This window comes from Cariama cristata, unplaced genomic scaffold (assembly GCF_000690535.1).
Source record: "Cariama cristata isolate BGI_N322 unplaced genomic scaffold, ASM69053v1 scaffold6661, whole genome shotgun sequence".
Taxonomy (NCBI): domain Eukaryota; kingdom Metazoa; phylum Chordata; class Aves; order Cariamiformes; family Cariamidae; genus Cariama; species Cariama cristata.
This window is the reverse complement of record NW_009597440.1, coordinates 28,493-48,894: the sequence shown is the minus strand read 5'-3', so window position 1 is coordinate 48,894 and position 20,402 is coordinate 28,493. Positions and strand designations below refer to the sequence as shown.

Below are 20,402 nucleotides of genomic sequence, written 5' to 3'. Positions count from 1 at the left end.
GCTCTGTACCCTGATCTATTCCACACGCCACACTCAACTGCTCACATCATCACACTCTGCTACAGCTCAAGGCAACAAGGACTGTAGCAATTTGTTAATTAAATCCAACAACACTGTAAAAAAAAGAAAGCTGTTCACTTTATTTATTATACTGATGTTCCTGCCACTAAAACTCCCACTCCAGAGTTCTCTGGTACAGGGCTGTTTGGGATAAGCAGAGGCATGCAGGGAACTGTATGGCTGCAGGTCACAGCATTTCTCCAAGTTTTTGCTACAGTTCACTGCATGTTTCCCTTGGCTTTCACAAAGGGGTTATACCATTACCTGTCTGTTGATTCCAACAGGTAAACTGGACCCACTGGTGGCTCGACTCATGGGGGCCACAACTGCCACTCTGGTTGGGGAAGGTGCCGACTGCCGTTTTTTAGGGGGCAATGCTGGTGGAGGGCTGCAAGACACAACAGGCATTGATGCTTCCGTTACTCTTCCAGCAAAAAGACTTTCAAAGGCTTCACGAGCTTGATTTCTAGAATGCCTTCGACTTGCCAGGCTTAAAGCTCACAGGTTCTTTTCCAAAGTTGGCCAGGAGCAATTCAGCAAAGTGTATCCACTAACAAATACCAATTCAAGAATACTCTCACAGGTAAGGTCCTGTTCAGTGATTTATTTATTAAGGTTGGAAAAGAGTTGGTATTTCTCAAACAAAAACAATTGCTATTTTAAAAATTATTTTTAATGGAGATAATTAGCATGATAATTATTTCTTAATAAAAGTGGTAAAAATCTGTCTTAAATGTTTTGGTTGACCCAAATATTGTTTCCACCCACAGAAGTCTCTCCTCCTCAAACCTTTTAGGTTTGAAAAATGTTCAAAGTTTCAAAAATTCACAGGACAGGAAAATTCTTTTTCTGCCTTCTTACTCTCATGGTGAACTTCAGGGAACAAGACGGTCAGTGTTGCTCTCACCATGTATAGTATGAGGGTCTATGTTTTGGCATGAATCTGTTTCAGATACGCACATTAGCAGTAACTAGTGAGATTTTAACCACCGTACTTTTAGCTTTTGCTTCTAATGACACACAATTCTGGTAATTGTCAAGCCTGCGAAGTTCCCAAGAGTACACATATTCTGTTCCTGGAACATACCAGAAAATTTTTATATAACCCATGAGAATTCATAAAATACACAGAAATGTGATTCTTTTAGTTAGCCACAGCCCTCGATGCCGCATTTTCAAATTAGCAGGACTTGTATTTTTCACACCATCCATTAGCACCAGTACTAGAGAAGAAAAACATCATACACACAGACTCAAAACCTGCAAATTGGGGGTTTTCTCTTCCTTCTCAAAATAGAACATAGAAACTTTCATGTGGTTAGTCATAGAATAGGGTAAGAAAAACCAAGTAAAGGATTTTTTTTCATGCACTATTGGCTCCTTTCACTCTTAAGCTGATAAGCAATGCAGAACAATCTGGATGTGCAGGACAGATTAACTGCCAGCTGAGGTTAACAGAGTATTTCCCATTGGATACGACAGCACAAGACACTGTTGTACAGTGTGGTATTCACATAGTTTTAAATAAACTTCTTAAACATTTATGTGCTGCCTTTCATGCATAGATCTCAGGGCATAGCACTATCCTCACATAAAAAGAAGTAAAGGAAAACACAGATAACGAAGGGTATTGCTCAAAACAAGAGAGAATATAAACTCATAAACAGAGTCCAGGAGCAAGGAAGAATTAACTCTGGAGGACTGGAAATTCAGAGGCATCACTAACCCTCCTCATGACCTCTCTTGTGCACATTTTGCAAGATTGTTTAAAAAACAAGAAGCCGGTAAGAGCCACTGGTATTCTTCAGTCAGCTAGCTGGCCAGTATTACCTGTTTTCTGCCACACGAATGCTAGGCAGAGGGGGTTTAGGAGGTGCAACTTCTTCATCCATGGAGTCAGTCAGTAGCTCATTGGATTGAGTCATATTAGTTGTTTTATTGAGGATCTCCATTTCTCGGTCTGTAAGGGGAAGTTCTGATGGGCTGCAACAAGCAAAATACAGATTGTACATCATAAAACACAGTTGGAATGCAGCATGCTGACAGATTAATACGTATTTTAAACCATATGCAATATGAGACACACCTACAGCAGAAGGCAGAATTTGCATCTGCAGGTGGAATTCCATGTATGTGCAGAATACAACGTGCACATGTCACGGCCAAGCGATGCTTCATTGCCAGATTTTGCTATCTTCCCTATCACAGCATATTCTCTTTAAGTGGTTCCACTGTAATGGACGAGGCTACATAAAAAACACTACAGTATCCTCTGTGAAGAATAACTGAATGCTTTAATTTAACTATCAGTAGCCAGAAATTGTCCCTTCTGCACACAGAAGAAATCCTTGTCAGTGACTCACCTGTCAGATTTACATGCTGGTAAACTGGGTTTAACTGGGCTTGTGGGAGACGGATGCTCCTGCTTTTCAATCGTGAGTCTGACCAGTTCCTGATGGACGGAGAGGAGAGAAGCAAAAGAGAATAATCATTATTTGCTGAATGCTGCACTCAAACATCCTAGGACAGAAAAGGATGCGACTGCAGTAAACTCTTGGTTACCCAGGTTATGGATTAACAATGGCACAGACACAGAGAGCGCTGAGCTGGGTGTGAGTCTGGTACAGAGCCGTACAAATGATGCAGCTCTGCTTCTAAGGAGTAGCCTGCACCCAGCAGTAGTTTAGCCATACTTGAGTTAAGTTCATAAACCCTGGCCCTATGGGGATTCTGCACAAACCCACATACGTGTCTTTTTGCTGTGCTTCCTCTTTCCTCTGTCATCACAAATGTGTTTTAGTCCCCACAACACCCTAGATAATGGCAAATTGACTTTACATACATAAACATAAATACAGAAAAGTCTTACACAGTCGAGTACTTCACGTAGCCAGTAAAAAAAATTAAATAGCTGCTTTATATTTTATAAACAAGTATGTATTTGTTTCAAAAAGCAAGTTTTCTGTAAGATGGCCAAGAACTAATTAAATAGAGAACACCTTTATTAAAAGGCCTGCTTCCATGAAGCCATCTTTTAACACGTTAGCAATGGAAGTCTTAATCATTCAAGTAACTGCTGTAGTGTATCTGTTATAGGCAGATAAGGCTCTGGATAAAGAGATAAGGGCATGATAATCCTGAGCTACAAGTCTGCCAGCAGTCAAAACAACAATCATTCACGCCAGAAAGATGGAGAGAACCTTTTATGGATGTCTGAGGCTGACAAATAGATCTACTGCTCACAGTTACAAATAATGCCCCCTTATAGGCAGGCTGGAAAACTCACAGTGCTTTCAGACAGTATTGGCTTCCCAGCATATTATGCAAAGGAAACTATATGGGATCAATTTTAAATTATTTTTTAAAGCAGCCTAAAGTGCAGTGTTGTCATTCCAGGATCATCTTCATGTCCATGTCTGCTGAGCTTGGAAACAACTGTCATTGCTCTCTCAATGCAGTAACTGCAACTGGAATGTTGTTGTCATCATCATCCTTCCGAGGAAGGGAAATATTCTAGTTCTCGTGTTTTTATATAAAGCTCTATTTAAAGCTGAACTTCCATGGGTCAGCACACGCACAATAAGAGGAATGAAGTACTGCACTGGATGTGCAAAGGACAGCAAACACAGTCCAAGCGTCCACCGCAGCTGATTTTGGTTTCTGTGCTCTACTTACACTCTTGGTGAGTTTGTGCTCAAAAATAATTTACACCGGGTCAACCAAAAACACGACAAAACACCCAGCTTTCCAGAAGCCGTCCTGGAAAATCCCACATGTGAGGAAGGAAGAGAGAGCACAAACAGAGCGCACACAGATGTTCATGCAGGCTAATGCTATGAAGATGTGTTCCTGTCTGGGACAGACAGACGAGAGCCCTGGTGAGGAACAGCATGTTCTGAGAAGTGCCCTGATGAGAAAAAGCACAGCACCAAGCTGACCACAGCCAACTAGCCTGGCCAGCTCCCACCTCCAAGGAGGTCCACGTCCCCAGTGGGGAAATACTCTGCCACAAGGAGCAGCAGACTGACAGGGCTTTTGACAATCAGCTCAACTGTGGTAATATAACTTACATGGTATATAGAAAATTAAAATAATTAAGACCCTTCAATCACAGAAGAAATACAGTAGTAACATAGACACTGAACCGACCTCAGACTTCTCTGCTGAGTGTCTCCAGTTACTCAACAGAAACTACTTTTAAAAAGAGTACTTTCCTCTGTTTCATCTTCTCTTTCAGGATGAACAATCTTTAAAAACTTGCTATTCCTTTTAGACTTCAGAAATTCCCCTATAAATTCTACAGAACGTCACTAGGAAAAACAAGCGTAGGACCTGAGAGCCTACAAACTCCAAATAAGGCTCTTCTGTAAATCAGACAGTTTGGAAATTACACAGTGACATCATTTGACTCTTCTGGCTGCAGCTGTCACCATGCTCCGAGTCACTGTCAGGAGTGGGTGATGACACAACAGATTGCCACCTTCTTGCCCTCTGGACAAACTTCCACTGCCGAAGAGGTTTCTGGAGATTCTCATGCACTTTAACAGACTCAGCGTCGGACCTTGTGGGGCTACCGGGTACTCACCAGCAAGAGCAGTGACTCCACACAATGCATAAGAGCACAATAAGGGGAAATAAAATGTACAGGCATTCAAACCAAAAGGCAAAATACTCCTTAAACATCCCCCCCTGGAAGTGCTATGGAAGGGAAAATGTAACGTCTCCTCTTCCTCACCTTTCTTCACCACGTTTAACACCTTAAACCAAACCAAGGCCAGCACTGCAGACCTTGGTCGAGCTCCTGACGCTCGGGACTGAAGTGCTGACTTTTCCTATTCTGCCAGTTGTAACGGACACTCAGTTGTCCACCATATGGGAGTGTAGGTTACAGGGGAGAAAAACAATCAAATGTGGCTCAAAAGTATCTTTGGAATGATTCAAACCATTGTGGCTGTCGAAAAAAACCCCAAAACAGAGACCAAGACAAGGTACGATCGCCAGTACTTGAGAGGATCACTTTTTCATCTAAACTTTGACAAATACTGCCAGATTCCTTGGGCCCTGACTCTTTCTCCTCTCTACTAGCCTCCAAATGAGAACCAGCGTTTCAAAATTAAGCCAAGATCTTCAGTGTACACACAGAGGTAATCAGCCTGCAACTGAGCCAGATGCACATTATGCTATTCCTTATCAGCAAGTAAAGAGATTCCTGCAGCAGTAATTAGAGATAATTAAAGCTTCTCTACAAACTTATGCTACTGCAGCAAGCTGGAAATTCCAAAATGAGATGGATTTTTAAGAAGTTACGTAATCTAAACAAGAATTTTCTTCTTTTTATATATGCCCAGCAAGGCACTAAAACCTGAGATCAAAACAGCAAATAACACAAGTGAACAAGCGACTCTTTTATGCTCAATTCTGAAAATAAAGGGGGAAGCAAGCACTGAAATGTGGAAGTGGATCTTGTGCGATCTGCCAGAAAAACAAAAAAGGCTCTCCACAGCAGAGAAGTGTCCAACTTCTCAGTTCTGCTTCCAGATCTGAAAGCTGGCTTGGTCCTTCTAAAATAAACCTTGTTCCTTGCTGTGCAGTAGGAGATGAGTGCACGCCACTTCCAAATGCTGACCTGGTGACGGGCAGACACATTCGCATCTACCCAGACAGCCACACATCTGCTCTAACCGTGCTCCAAGCTGACCAGACATAAGCCAGCTCCAACTGGAAGGCCAAAATAACTTTTAGTCTAACAACAAAGTAGAGACTGATATAGCCACTCTGCTCAGCAGGGCTTAATAGCTCAGGCTTAGCACTGTACGGACATGCCTGCATCGCTTCCAGCCCAGGCTGGCTCGCAGCGCAGGCAGAGCAGGCATCTAAGACCTTCCACCCATCCACACAGGCACGCTACTTTGGCTGGAAGGCAACAGGTACCAGGGGTTTAAATATTACTTGAAGAGAAAAGACAGTGGGTGTCCAAGTCTCAAGCAATGAGACTACACAACTCTCTCGTGGACCTGGTGGTAACACGGCTCTCCATGGGACTGTGCAGATTCATTAAGTGATAACAGAGTGAACCGTCACACTAGTTGCTGGGGTATTACAGCTCAGATGCCACAGCACAGATTTTCATGTACTGCAAATTGCTGCTGAATTCCAACACTAACAGCAGCTGAGATTTTAGGCTAAACTCTTTTTCTCTATCCTGCTGTGCAGATTTAAGATTGGTTTCACTTTTCAAATCTGGAGCTTAATGTTAAAAGACATATTGTGCAAAATAATCCTGGAAAATCAGTCTTCTTTAGGTAATGGGAATGTTTTGTTTCAAAGATATTTGTTTAAAAGGCTCGATAAGTAATAGTAGATTTTAGTATCTGTGTTTGAGTAACATTAAAGAGATATTCAGAGCACGTGAACACCACACCAAGATTCCTGAAAATGTGATAGCCAAAGCTTGGGAGATCTACTTCACTTTTGCATTCAGTGCCAGTTAATAAAAACTAAACTGAGTTTAAGTAGAGTGAAAGATGCCTGATACAGTAATCCAGGTAAAACACCTGCTACAGTTCTTAAAACTCTACCCCAACCTTCCTACTTGATCCAAACATTCCCCTTTAGCTTCAGCCCTGCTGTCAAAAAAAGCTTAACTCTCCCTATAGCTTTCAAAATAAGATTCCTGGGAGATATGACGGTCTCTCTGCTGGTGCCCTAAGCCCATGTCAAGCAAACTTTTAACTGTAGTGCTAGGACAGCCAAATGAACAGCCTCTGCGGCCATCTGCCCAGAGAAAAGCCTGGGAAACAGACATCATGAGTACCGAAAAGCTTACCGGGAGGTAGAGGGAAAGCCAACAGCTTTCCCTGGGTGGGGCAGGGAGGGAATGTTATAAGCAGGTCTCACAAAGGATATAAAGGTTTCTGTTAAACGTTGCCATTAGTTATGCGAAATTAATCTCCAGAAAACTGAGCTTAGCTCATCACCTGTTCCACACCCTAATCCAACTGCTGAAAGCAGTGATGTATCACTGACGAATCCCTTGAAATTTATGTTAAAAGATGGAGCTGGAGTCTTTGATTCTCTGTGGGCATTGACAGGAAGCATTTCCATTATATTTTGCCTAGACAGAAAATATGCAAACTGTCTTTTAATCTGCATGGGAGACTAGGAATGACTTGTTGAAAATTTAATACAATGCTCGATAAAGATTTATCACTTCCTCCAATTCATCCAAACTTCAGGGTGAGCATTTCAGAAGTGCACACTAATAGCCAAACTGTTTGTGCCAGTCTTCAACCAGCACTCCAAGCAGGATCATTTCACTTACGGAGCAGTTGACTTAAGAGTTGGTTTACTGAAGGCAAGAATAGGATCTTCATATTTTATCTGCACTTAAAAACCTCTTTTAACTGGATCTCTTGTAAAACACATTATTGTATACTTTATAATATAATTTACAGTATTTGTCTCATGTACCTTGACTCCATCCAGAACAGCTTTTATGACACCCTTCACCGTTGTCACCATCTCCTTGTCTTCTGAATTCACACCCTCCAGCATCACTTGATCAGACCAGCGAATGAGGTTGGCCAGACTCTGGTACACACGGCTATAGCAGGACGAGATGGCAGAACTGGACAGCAGGGGAGGAAACAGTTGAGAAAAAAAGAACAAAATGAAATTACAGAGATACTATCAAATGTTATGAGAGCGCTTGATTTAAAGTGCATTTCACACTGTTAAAAATGTGATTGTTCTCCTTTTCTCTCTGACGTTCATAATTTGTGTTTAGCAGGTGTCAAAGCCCAGGTTTCTCCTCTGCTGCAGTTGCTCTCCCAGTCCCCAGCACCAAATGGGACAACAGTACAATCAACAGTTCACTCTCAGTTAACAGAATGAATGATCTGGGCTGTAGGTTAACACAGCCATGCTAAAAAGAATGTGCTTTCCATTTTAATTTACAGCTTCATCCTATGCCTTAACTTCAAAGGTAAAATATTTAAGTCCTGTATTTAAGTCTAAGTTAGATTATTTCAGTATTATCTATGATTTCCTTCTTCCTTATTAACCCTCCCCAACTATGTCTTGGATAATTGAGAGCTGACCATATTCATTCCTTCACAAATAATTTCCTCACTGTTTATAATGCCTGAAAACACGTAATTAAGACCTGCTTCTTTATAGAAATTGAACTGAATGAATTTCAGGTTTGGAAGAGGAAGGGTGTTGCTTTGTTTTGTTTTTAATGAGAAACAGAATTGAAGCTATTGTTCTGAAGGGGGGAAAAAAAAAAAAAAGAATTTTGGAAGGATGACAACTCTAAATAAAAGTTAATTGTAACAACAGTGCTCACAGGCATTTTCCTGGCCATTCTGAAAACACTTACTTCATTACTAAACAAGGTGTGTTCACAGTACTGCTGATGGCAACGCTTCAACAATTCTTTGTAAAGTTAAATCAATTTCAAACTGCATCAACACCATAAACAGATAAGAGAAGGTGTAATCTCGCAATCATTACCAATACGAGCATTCCAAATCTTCCCATTTTACACTGGCTTAACTCCAGTAATTTCATTATTTGTGAGAAGCGCATCAAGCCCAGAAGCTTCAATGAGACTATTGAGGTGAATGAGGTTTGCAGGACTGAGGGAAGAACTATTGTCAAGTTACAACCAGAAGGATACAAACAAGGGCAAGTACTTTTTTGTTTGGTTGTTTGTTTTGGTTTTTTTTAAAGCATGCTGCTTGCCATTTGTTCTAATTTCAAATGAAATTAGCTTGGTAGGAGAAATTTCCTAAATAGAGCCCTCCTCCATCTCTTTCTAAGGCTTTGATTTCTTTGCCATTAATCTTCAGTCTGCTTTCTTCTACAGAGGCGGTAATTGAAAGCCCATTTTGTGCTAGATTTAATTGCTTTTTTCCCTCAATGCAAATACTTCACCTAAAGCAAAAAGAAGTCCAACAATGATTGTAGGGCTTTGTTCCACACTGACACAAGTCTTGCTCACTTTTCTTGAGGGGGATTTGCTATCAAAATCACTCCTTTGTGACCTGCCGCTACTCAAAAGAAATAAAGTGCATAGGTAGGTATGAAAGGACATGGCTTTTTGAGAATGTCAGATCCCCTTATTTCTTTGAGGCTAAACACAGCAGAACATACATATGGGATCTCTGCTGTAATACATACCATTCCTAGAAAGAGAGACTTACCACTATGCAGGGGACTCCATTGATTACTGACTATGGAAAAATACAGATCCCCAACTGTCAAGGTTGCATTAGTCCACTAGTAAGAGAGAGAGTATAAGGAATTTGAAGAATAGAACTGTCCAAAATACTGCTGTGGCTGAAGACCACTTAGTTGATACTTATTTCCAAGTATATTCTTGGAAGGAAAGATCACCCAGTGGATAAACAAATCAAAGCAAGCAACAATAAAGATGACATGTTCTATCCTAAAAATATTTGCTGACGTCTTACATGTCCTCTTGGTGTAAGGGGGAAGTTCATTCTTTCTTTTATTAAGTGAAAGCAGGTGCTTGTCAGGAATTTAATGGCTGTGGGAAACCTGATAGCAACTGAAGAAACTTTTGTGTCTGCATCCAGAAGCCTGATGAATGTTCCCATTCTAACAGCTATTGCTCTTTGTACTTCTACAGATCTAACCTAAATTGGATCTCTCCCGTCCCAGCCACAGCTCTGATACTCACTCGTTGCCTCCTTCATTTCGTACTGTCAGATACAACCCTGGCCTACGCATTAGGGCCAAACACAGCTAAGCATCTCTGTTTGCAAAATATGTGACATACTGTTTCGACCATACTATAAATCTTTCCTGCAGCAGAACTGAAATAAGCACCTTGAAACAAAAATTTTGGAGATAGTTAATGGGAAAACAAATAGGAACAGCACAAAAACTAGCAGGATTTCAGGAACCAAACACCTGCATTTCTCTGCCTAGTTTTGTGCTTTTCTCTGTCTGTGCTAATTTTGCTCTTTCCATATTATTCAACCATGTTTGCTTGTTTTATGTAAATCAATTTCTCCAGCACCTATGGGCTGAACAGCAGCTATATCTCTATGGCTTGAGAACTCAACAAATTCTTATAATCCATGCTGAGCTTTGCTTTGCCAAATTTTGACTTCTTTTCTGGCTTTAAATCCACTGTCTAACTGGTTAAAACATAAGACACATAATCTCTTAGAACATAAAACAAATAATCTGTTGAGAGTGCAGAGGAATGAACTTGGACTGGTTAATCTACTGAAGTACATCTGTTTACTTCTCTTCTGTATCTGATCCAGTAAAAATCAAAAAAAGCAGTTAAGAGTGCAGGCTCAGACTTCTTCAATATCAAGGTGGATGAACTCAACACAAAAAGGGATTACTCTGAAGATAAACTCTTTTTCAGGTAAAAGCTATTGGATTTGTTAGCTTTTAGGATACCATCATGGACTGCAGAAAGAGTATAGCATCTGAGGAGAATCTCCCTCCAGTAAATGATGAAATTTCCAAGTTTATGCTAAGAATGAGCCCTTCGTCCTCTCTGAAAGCATTCTGATTTGCTTTATCTTTCCACAGCACGGGTTTCTTCGCAGCAGGGAATCTGCTTTCAAATTACGTTTGAAAACTGTCACATAATTAGTAAAAATAGCAGTCACTTTATTAGCCACTGCAGCATTTCCCGTCTCCTGTGCGATGTCACTCTTCAGACACAAGAAGGAAAGAAGCTGGGAGCCTGCTGGTCTGTCACAGTCCCAAAACCCAAGAAGGAAACTTACCTTTGCTGGATGCGTGGATCGGTTTGCACCAAGGGTAGGATGGCTTCCAGTACTTTACTTGCTGAGCCTGGTAGCATCTCTAATACTTTCTTATCAATTGCCATTTTGTCCACAATAGTCTTAAAGTAGCGCAATGCACTGACAACCTCCTTCTCCTTCTCCTCTAGCCATGATACATTCTAAAGAGGAGGAAAAAAGGAGACAGATGTTAAAACCTCATGATTTTTAAAGGCAAGGTTACTTTAACTTACCTGAAGTATGGCGACACTGAATGAGGTACATTCCACCAGGACTGGAGAAAACCTCTTCTACCACAAACACTTCCAAATTGAATTACTACTCTTTCAAAAGAAGAGTCAGTGCAAAATTGCACCCACACTTCAACTTTCTGAATTACGTGCATTCCAAACTGAAGGCTAATCTTGATCAGTTTTAGGCCAAGATTAATATTACCAATGATGTGAAGGGCACTTCTTTGAAACCCACATGCCAAACTGGGAAGGTGAAAGAAAAAAATATACCAAGTGCAGATAGTAATGATAATGCATAAAAGGAAGCAACAATTACCAGTTTTAAATAGAGTTGCTCCTCTGATGCGATCAAAATCCTTTTACCTTAAGCACATCTCACTATCAAAAGGTCTTTTCAATCAGTAAATGCAGTGGATCAGCCAAAGAGAAAGAGAAAACCAAACCACAATCAGAAAAACTTCCAAACTCCAGAACAATCCAAACAAGACGCCTCCATTTTTGTACTCATCCTTGACAGATTCAGTGACATACATGGAGTTCACCCTTATTATTCTGAGTAACTCTGCTGACTCCAATATGCCTACTTGTATGAAAGTGGGTTACAGTCTTGTCTCTCCATTCACAAATAAAAAACTCCTTTCTCATCCGTCTCCAACCTAAGTCATTTTGTGATGCTGTTGGAACAAGGGAACTCACATGCTTTCCATGGGGATGGACTGTGAAAGCTAAGTTTTGGCATCGGTGAATGAATGTTGCAGAAGGGAACAATTCACTGGAATAAAGTTGAGTTGTGGTCACCAACTTCCGTGCCACCACCACCACTAGAAGAGGAAATTCAGAAGTGATACGTGATATCTTAATGGCATTCCGGACAGGGATATTTTTAAAAAGTTTACCAGAGTATGCCTGGACGACTTTTAATGCCACAAGCAGTTCCTAAGTGAGATTTAAATTAACTACCGAACACTACTAGAAAAGGAGCAGAGAGCTTAGCAGAGTTGGGTTTCATCCATTATCTCCTCAGTAAATTCAGCTTCAAGAATTAATGACCTACGGGCATTGTGTGCTCCCCATACTCTTGTCAGCCGTTAAACTGCTGCTTTTCTGCAAAATCAGGCCAGCAGCCCAAAAGATTTTAGGAAGAACAATTTATAGGCAGCACTGGTTAGTAATTTGAGGCCAGTTGCATACAAGGCTTAGAGTCCCAAGTTCCATCTAGCTCCAACTTTAGAAGTCTAAGGCCCAATCCAAGATCTGCAAACCACCCTGTCATTTTCCATCTCATCTTGGAAGTGCCCAAACTCTGCTGCTGTTTCCAATTTTGACAATATTGCTTGCCAGGCACCTCAAGTTTTGCTGCACAGCTCATAGCCACCCTGAACTCCCTTGCTGCGGAGCATCCTGGCAACTTGCTGATGTCAAAAATGACATTTCCCACTTCTCAGGTATGTGCCCTCACCACTGCACAGTTTATTGCAGGATGTGCAGAGGCTCAGTCCCTTCCATGAAGGTTTTGCACTTCATACGAAATGATCACACATTTCAGGGATGCGAGAGCCCGTATATTCCCCAAGTGAGTATGACTATGGCCCAGTGCTCAGACTCTCAAACAAAAGCGAAAAAAATGTGGATTGCAGTTCCTGCTCTGATGGCTGTTTATGTATTTCATTCAACAACTGTTTCCTGTAGAAAGGCTTGCGACTTAATAGCTTTAAACACTCTCCTGGTGCATAGGAGGGATGGGTTTGACTCTGAGAGTTCAGGGTTGAGAATGACAAGCGGAAACACAAACTTTCCGTTGAGCACATCAAGGCACGCAAATCCAGCCACCGGACACTATTTGGGACACAGCCCTTCTTTTGCAACTTTCCTGCTAGCTCTTTGGGTGACATTCCCTAGGAGCACTTTTTACGAATCCTCTTCTGAGGTCCACAGGCGTCCTATGTATGTGTGTATATATGCGCACACAAACACACACAAAGCAAGCCGATTCATCCTACACAGGACTGCAGGTTCTGCTACAGAGCTCAGATATATGAATGCCACTTGTTGTTACGAGGTTGAAGTTTCTCCTGTTCAGCGCTTTACTTGCTGAGGCCTGAGAACAACAGCAATAAAGCTAGAGAAAGGAGAAATAACCTGGTGGGATGGATGGATATTAATATATTCCAGTGTCTGCACCTCACAAGACTAGTGATATTAAGTTTTTCCACCAAACATTTTAGTGTGTCCCTAAAGCCAAAGTAATCATGCAGTGGTACACCTCTGGGTTGGCAGACAGGACCAGCACTAATCTCTCACTTCATTTCTCACCCGAGATGAACTTCCCCCAGCAGTTACCTTACCCCAGCGAGCGAGCAGATCGGTAACTGTGGGAGTTGCTAAAGCAGCAGGACCACTTGATTCACCCATTTCCCTTCTGGGCATTAAATGAGATAAACTTAACACTCGGGCAAAACAGCATCTCCTCTCCACTCCACTGCCTGCCTGACACATATAGGTATTTTTGCATGTTTTTTAAAGTTTTCCCTTAAATAATCGTTACAAATGCATCATGTATGAGATACAGCTGACCCAGAACGGGTTACAGCGAGCTGTATGGAATACACCTGATTACAAAAGCTGGAACAGTCACTTGTTCCCCTGCATTTTCGCAGTGAAAAACCTATTATAACTTTCCATATACTGTTCCTGACACTACTGTTCCTTCAGTATGCCCTACGGTAAGAATCAAAGACAGGGTCCAGGGGATAAAAGGAGGCTCTGAAAAAAACTCCCCCTATGCTGCCCCCCTGCATCTAGGTCTAAAGGGGAAGGGGAGAAGACGACGACTGCAGGGGTCAAGCATAACCTTCAGGTTACACGTAGTGATTTTACATTAATTTTTGGTATTGCTATTTCTGCTCTACAGTGATTATCTACTTCAAGAGTATAAAAATAGCATCTTGAGTACTTAAGAGGGAGGAAAGGATGATATTTGGTTTATCAAGTGCGTCTTCTGACAGAAAATCGCCTGTTTGTCAACTGATATCTACATTCCAGTGAGAGAACCTGGTGAAAATCCAGGCATATCCTCTTCCCCACTCCGTCCACACAAAGTTAATAAGCTGGCTACATCCAATTGATGTACAACTGATTGATTAGTTGGACAGTAGCTATTAAAATAGACAAGACATGAGCCAGAAATCAACAATATTTCACAGTGTAAAAATGCATACAGCTTAAATAATCACATACAGTAATAAAAATTATTGCAAGTGTTTTGTTTTTCAATAAAAAAATCCCAATCTGTACATAAAAAAAAAAAGGTTTACATGTTCTAGCATGCCTTATCAGTAAATCCTCTTGCATTGATTTTTAGAGGAAAGAAAGAAAAGCAAAAGCTTCACCTATTATTAACATGGCAATATATATTTACTATAGAACAGCATTTTGAAAAGGGCTCTCCGTTTTCTAATTTATTTAATTTGTGGTCACATATCAATTTAAAGGAAGGCCTCTAAATTATCTCAATGCACCATCCTGAAACATCATTGGAATTAAAAGCCTTCAAGGAGTACGATCAGATTTTGGTTTTAATTTTATTTTTTAAGAGCAGTCAGCAATGCAAGGTGCTTGGCTCCCTAGAAAGCATATCCATAGCATCCCAGGGAAAAAAAACTACAGCCTGGGAAATAAAAACCTCATCATCTTCCACCGGATAGTGCAGAATAGGGCTAGGAAGCCCTGCAGTGACTTCTCCGGGTGCTAAGCGCATCACACAGCGTAAGATAACTGCATCTTGCCGACTGCTCTCAATAACACTACAACAATCCTCAGCAAAGATAATCTAAAAAAGTTTGCATGTCTGGCACTGCACATTGGATGAGACTTTGAACAACTGAGAAAGATTTTGTATTATCATGACCAACCTCGACTGTTCTTAACTTTTGGCTTAAATTTATACTTGAAGACCAACTGCAACAGTATTGTTACAGAGATAGTCTCCAGTCTACATAATCAGGTCACAACAGCAGAGGAGATAACACTTTGATAGGTTTGTGCTGGGAAAGTGTGGTGATCTCAGCTCTTAGAGGACTTGAAGTATGTTGGGTCTGAGGAATGGTGTGCTGGAATCAGCAGCTGCTTGAGCACATCTGTTTGACTCTCCCTGCTGATGTCGTCAGAGATTGAGCACATCTTTGGATCAACTTCAAGGATTGGCTTGCCTGGGTTTCTGGGTTTTTAAAAGGATCACACCCCAAAACCAGGCAGTTATTTGGAAGCTTTAAGCATAACCACAGGGTGTGCGTGTGGGGAGGATGTGTCAGGCCATACACTACATTCCATAATGAGATATTTAAAAGCTTAAGGAAGGAGGTCTCATCAGGCTCTCCAAAGGGAAGTACATGCCTTAGTTGCGCTTATTTTATACTACACAGTGCAGTTTATAACTAACCATAAAGTAACACTGAGGATCCCTGAAAAATCAGCAGAATTCTGCAGAGGACAAAGTTGTGCACCGGATTTTGATAAACTGAGTACCAGCAAGCAAGAAACCAGCAAGACTAACAGAACATGTCCTTCATCTGCTTACTTTGTTCGCTGACTTCTCTGGTGTTTTCACTGTCAGGTCAGCTTGCTTTCCTTTCTTTGAAGGGGTTCTCTTTATTTTTGGGGAATGAAACTTGCCCTTCAACTTCATAGTGAACGAGGAGAGATGGGAACGCTCAGAATCTAGAAAAACACAGAAATGCGTTACTGGATTAGGGTAAATTTGTTGAAACCGGGGACATTGTGTTACAGCATTATCTGGAAGACCAGCCTATGAAAAACATTGCAACCATGTAAATTTATTGAGTGAAACAGGATAAAAAAGAAAAATAAAAAATTGTGGCTCTCTTATTATGTTTCCAACCACAACATCATTTCCTGCTTCCCCTCGGAGGCAGCAACGCTGCAGTGCAAGGGCAGGAACAGTGGGATTGCTACTGCTCTGTGCCTTGAGAGAGAAAAAGAACACCACCTCTCTTAAAAGCACTTCTCTCCAGCAGATCCCAAAGTACTTTACAAAGGGGGTAATCATCGTCCCTCTTTTGCAGATGAGAACTGAGTCAAGGGGCTGAAGTGACTTGTTCAGAGAGCTCTGGCAGAGCAGAGCTCCTGCCCGTGCCTTGGCTGGGAGTCAGTAGGCACCGTGGGTGCGCAGGCAGGGTTCTGCCTGGCACCAGGACGGGTGGCTGCTTCAGGAAAGGAAAACACAGTCCCGACATAATGCCCTTCTGGGGCGGCTGATCCCTACCCACTTGCTTCCAGCCCCTTTGAATGTGGCTCCATGGACAATCTGAACAAAAATGCCAGCCCTTGTCATTGGCAATGGATTTCACTTCAAATGTACCAGACAAACCAGGGAACGGAGAAACCACCTCAATACCGTGGCATCCTTGAAGGAGCTTAACTGCAGAACTTCTTAACCCTTTCAAAAATTCTATTTTCATGGGGTTTTGAATACCTAAAAGCAGAAGTCTCAAAGGTTTGCAATCATGCCGTATGCAGACTTACTGTTGAAATATATTTTTATGTGTTTAGCCACAAAGCTACATAAAACTAAATCGCCTTGTAGAGAGCAATTTAGAATGTATTTTGAGCAAAGAGCACTTTAATAAATGAAGGTCTGAATTGCTCTCTAGTGACCCAGATAATTCAGCAGAAGATACCGAACTTGTCTTTAACTACATTATCAAGAAAAGTAAGCAGTTTTGCTGTAGGTTTCATTTTTCTTTTAGATTATTTGGGAATTGACTGCACCGGCTGTAATGAGTCAAAACGACACAGTCCCATGCATGCAGCACTGCACCACCTTGTTAGCATGCAGACTGCAAACTGAAAAGGCTGCTGAGTCAAATCTAGCACCCAGAAGCTAAATACCACACTGCAGCGCAAACACCGCTCCTCATACTCAGAAATTACCTAACCACAACTCAAGGGAAGGGAACCTGTGCATGCCTCCCCGTAAAGGCCGTCTCCCTTTAAACCTGGTTTCCTGGTAGTGTGCTAAGACCCTGCTATTAACACCTTCACCAGAGCCAAAACTCCAGTTAGTTACATCCTCTAGATCAAAATTTTGCAGGCATCCTATTAATGGAAGCCGCATCAGCACCAATTCCAATCTAGTCTGGCTGCAGACCTGTTCTCCATTTACAGGAGTAAATGTTTTTCAAAGTTTTCTTTTTATCATAAAGTCCTGTTTAATGCACCGAGGAGGGAGGCACTAAAAACCTTGGTCACTGCAGATAAATCCAGACATATCAGTTGGCCACTCAAGAATCATTTACAGCAGCTGGCACCCTAACTTAGCAGCAATTTACGTCACTGCTTTAGATGCACAAGGGGATCTCCAAACCTTTAAAACCTCTCCGGCTCCACAGGGTGCTGAAGGTCACCACTGAAAACAGTTCCTGGCTGCCGTGATAATGCCCTTGCATGCCCCCCCCCACCCTCCCACAATAATTTGTATTTATTTTGTACACCAGATGAGAATTTCTATACATGCACTCATACGCATGCTTGCCAAGAGAAGTCATGGCTCTGAATTTATTTTTCAAGAACTGGCTAACAATTACAATAATTAATCTACAGGGAAATAATGGTAGCAGCAACAAATTGCATCTGGCTCCTCCATGGACTGCAGTGAGATCCAAACTGCTAGTCTGAGTACGAAAATGTTCAGTACCTACAAAACCCTTGGTTGCTTATGGTGATAGTTTTGCCTTGTAGGGACGAGAAATTTGGAAAGGAGAAAGATTTCAAAAGACTACTATTTCCTTTTTTCCTTCTCACCAGACATCTCTACCCACCTTTATGGGGCAAGCACCCGAACGGCTGAACCAATGCGTGTGCATGGTCAGGTCATCTCCCACAGGGGATGTCTTGTCACCAGAGAAAGTTTCTCTTCTGCTGGCAGCAGATCCCCTTCACCACCACCACCACCAGCCTAACCATTGCCCTTCGCTCTCTTTACCTTCCGTCACATCAAACACTGAATCATTTGTGTGCCACGCTACGAGGGGACACAGACCTACAGGGCCAGGACAGGAGCAAGTGGCTGGAGCTGAATAGGAACTTCCTAAAATAGCACGAATGAAGCAAACCAGCTGACATTTGTTTGAACAGCCCTGCTAAGTCTTGCTTTGAAGATCACAAATTAATGCAGCTTTTTACTACCATGTCTTTCCATCTACAACAAGCATTTTCCAGATCTCATCTGCTCATAAGTTTCTGATGCATTTGCAGTTAAACAAATGAGTCACAAACCAATATTCTCTCACACTCAATTACACTTAGCATTTAAAATAGCACTTTTCTTGTTCCAAGCACAGTACAAACATCTCTTTCTCAACCTTAAACAGTTAGGTCTTAACCTTACCCTGCAGCTGGGAAGCAGGCACAAAGGTGAAGCAACTTGTCTAAACAGAGCAGAGGGTGAGTCAGTGACTCCAGTACAGCATCTCCATCAAACTGCAGGCCCTCATCCCTCTCCCCATATTCATGAATCAAGCAGAGGAGCTACTGTGATTATATTCAGTGAATGCCAACAGACATTATTCGGTATGATGGGCTGTACAGTTTTCAAGCAGATACATCATTCAAGCGTTACAAACAGAATTTGCATTTTCATGAATCTGGATGAAGTGGTATGAAAGAGAAGTTACACTTAAATAAGAAGGTATTCTAGCTCAAAGGTGTAAGCTACCTAAGCTTTTACAGATGAAGACTGAAACTCTCCTGCAAAAAGTACAGCTGAGCAAGACTTCCTAGACTGGTTACCATAGCACTGGTCTGCTTTGAGGAAGTCACTTTCTTTACACTATATCCTAATTTAAATATCTAACGCGTCCTATGCCTGTCCACTTTAAAAGTTCAAATAGCACAGCATGCCTTTACAGATCAAATAATTTGATAACGTACAGAGAGCAGCAGAAAATAGAGCCACGGCAGTGCTAAAACCTCTTCTCCTGTCCCTCTGCTCCTTTCTGCCTGTATACAGTAATCAAAGCCCTTAATGCAGCATTGACATTGCTCCTGAGCTTGGTAGTCTGCACGCTGGAAATCGTTCTATCATATTACCCTCGCCTCTTACTGATGAATAACCGGCAGTGTTTAACTGGCGTCCCAGCACAGGCTTTCTCAACTTTCTCCTTTCTGGTGCGCAGGAGGAGGGGACCCTGTACTCAACTTACATGCAGCGTCCAAATATTTATAAGATGAATGGGAAAAGACAGGGTAATAAACTCGATGGAGTGATTTCAACTGGAAGGGAAAAAAAAAAAAATACTGTTGTATCAAAGTGTTTCTGTCTCAAAGTAACTGCTGACTTTCTGTCCCCTTGTATTTCATCTGTCTGGATGCTCTGCTGCTGCACACAACTGGAAAAAAAAATCCCTTCAAAATTACTTTACTATGGATTTGAGTTTATTGATTTCTGACTGGAAGTTTTAATACGTCACTCTTTTCATTGCTAATTCCATCCACTCCCGCTCCGTTGTGCTTGAACGCTCTCCAGCTGTTGAGTCATGGCCCTGCTCAGCTCTCAGGCTCCTTTCCCCCGACCGGCACGTGTCTGGGGTCCGACCACACACGCAACACCAGAAAGCTCACGTTATGTGCCTGCTCCAAGCAGCCCCACTGCCAGGTGTGGCCAGAGGGTTTTTTGGGCACCCCTCGAGCCCCCCATGGGGAGGCCATGGCCGACCAGGAGCCACCTCGTCCCCTGGCAGCTCCACCAGCTCCAGCAAAGCGCTGCTGCCTGCCAGTTTGCTGACAGAAAGCTACATCTGGTGAGGAAAGAACTGCAGCTTTTAAATGACAGTGGATTAAGAGGCACAAGGGAAGGCAGATAAATCAGCTTATGTGCTTGTGGGCGAAGAAACTGGGCTGCTTAGGAGAAAGCCGGCAAGTCAAAAGCCCAACATCCACTGCTGCCATAGCCAAACAGTCACTTGCCACTGGGGTTCCAACGAACGCCAGAAATTAAGTCAAAACACACGCAAGCTGGTGAATTCCACCAACCTAACCCAGCAGCAAATTATTTACTTTAAAGTCAAAGTGAAAGGTCAGCCTTTTACAGACCTAAGTCATAGCAGACTTTCCAGCTGCCGGGTCCTCCCTACCGGCCGCCCTCCACGCCAGCTGCACCTAACCAGCACATGCGGGGTTTCAGAGATGGGAAATAACCCCCCGTCTGCTTCTGGGCCTCCTGGTCATGCTTTTGTCACTAGGGTACACCTCAACGGTAGGCAGGCTCCAGCAGCAGGGACGGGCAATTTAACTGTTC

General features: G+C 42.2%; 1 protein-coding gene across 1 annotated transcript in view; it reads right to left on the bottom strand.

Annotated features, from left to right (window-relative positions):
* The window catches only part of LOC104155290 (rap guanine nucleotide exchange factor 1-like), a gene marked incomplete at its 3' end in the record, with an annotated part of 59,494 nt that overhangs the window by 11,871 nt on the left and 27,221 nt on the right, over positions 1-20,402 (bottom strand). Inside the window, exons 2-7 of the mRNA XM_009708877.1 lie at positions 15,666-15,805; positions 10,839-11,017; positions 7,531-7,687; positions 2,424-2,512; positions 1,891-2,043; positions 325-448 (exon numbers count right to left, since the gene is read on the bottom strand). Of these exons, the coding sequence (XP_009707179.1) occupies positions 325-448; positions 1,891-2,043; positions 2,424-2,512; positions 7,531-7,687; positions 10,839-11,017; positions 15,666-15,805 (842 nt within the window). The remainder of the gene's footprint in view (positions 1-324; positions 449-1,890; positions 2,044-2,423; positions 2,513-7,530; positions 7,688-10,838; positions 11,018-15,665; positions 15,806-20,402) is intronic.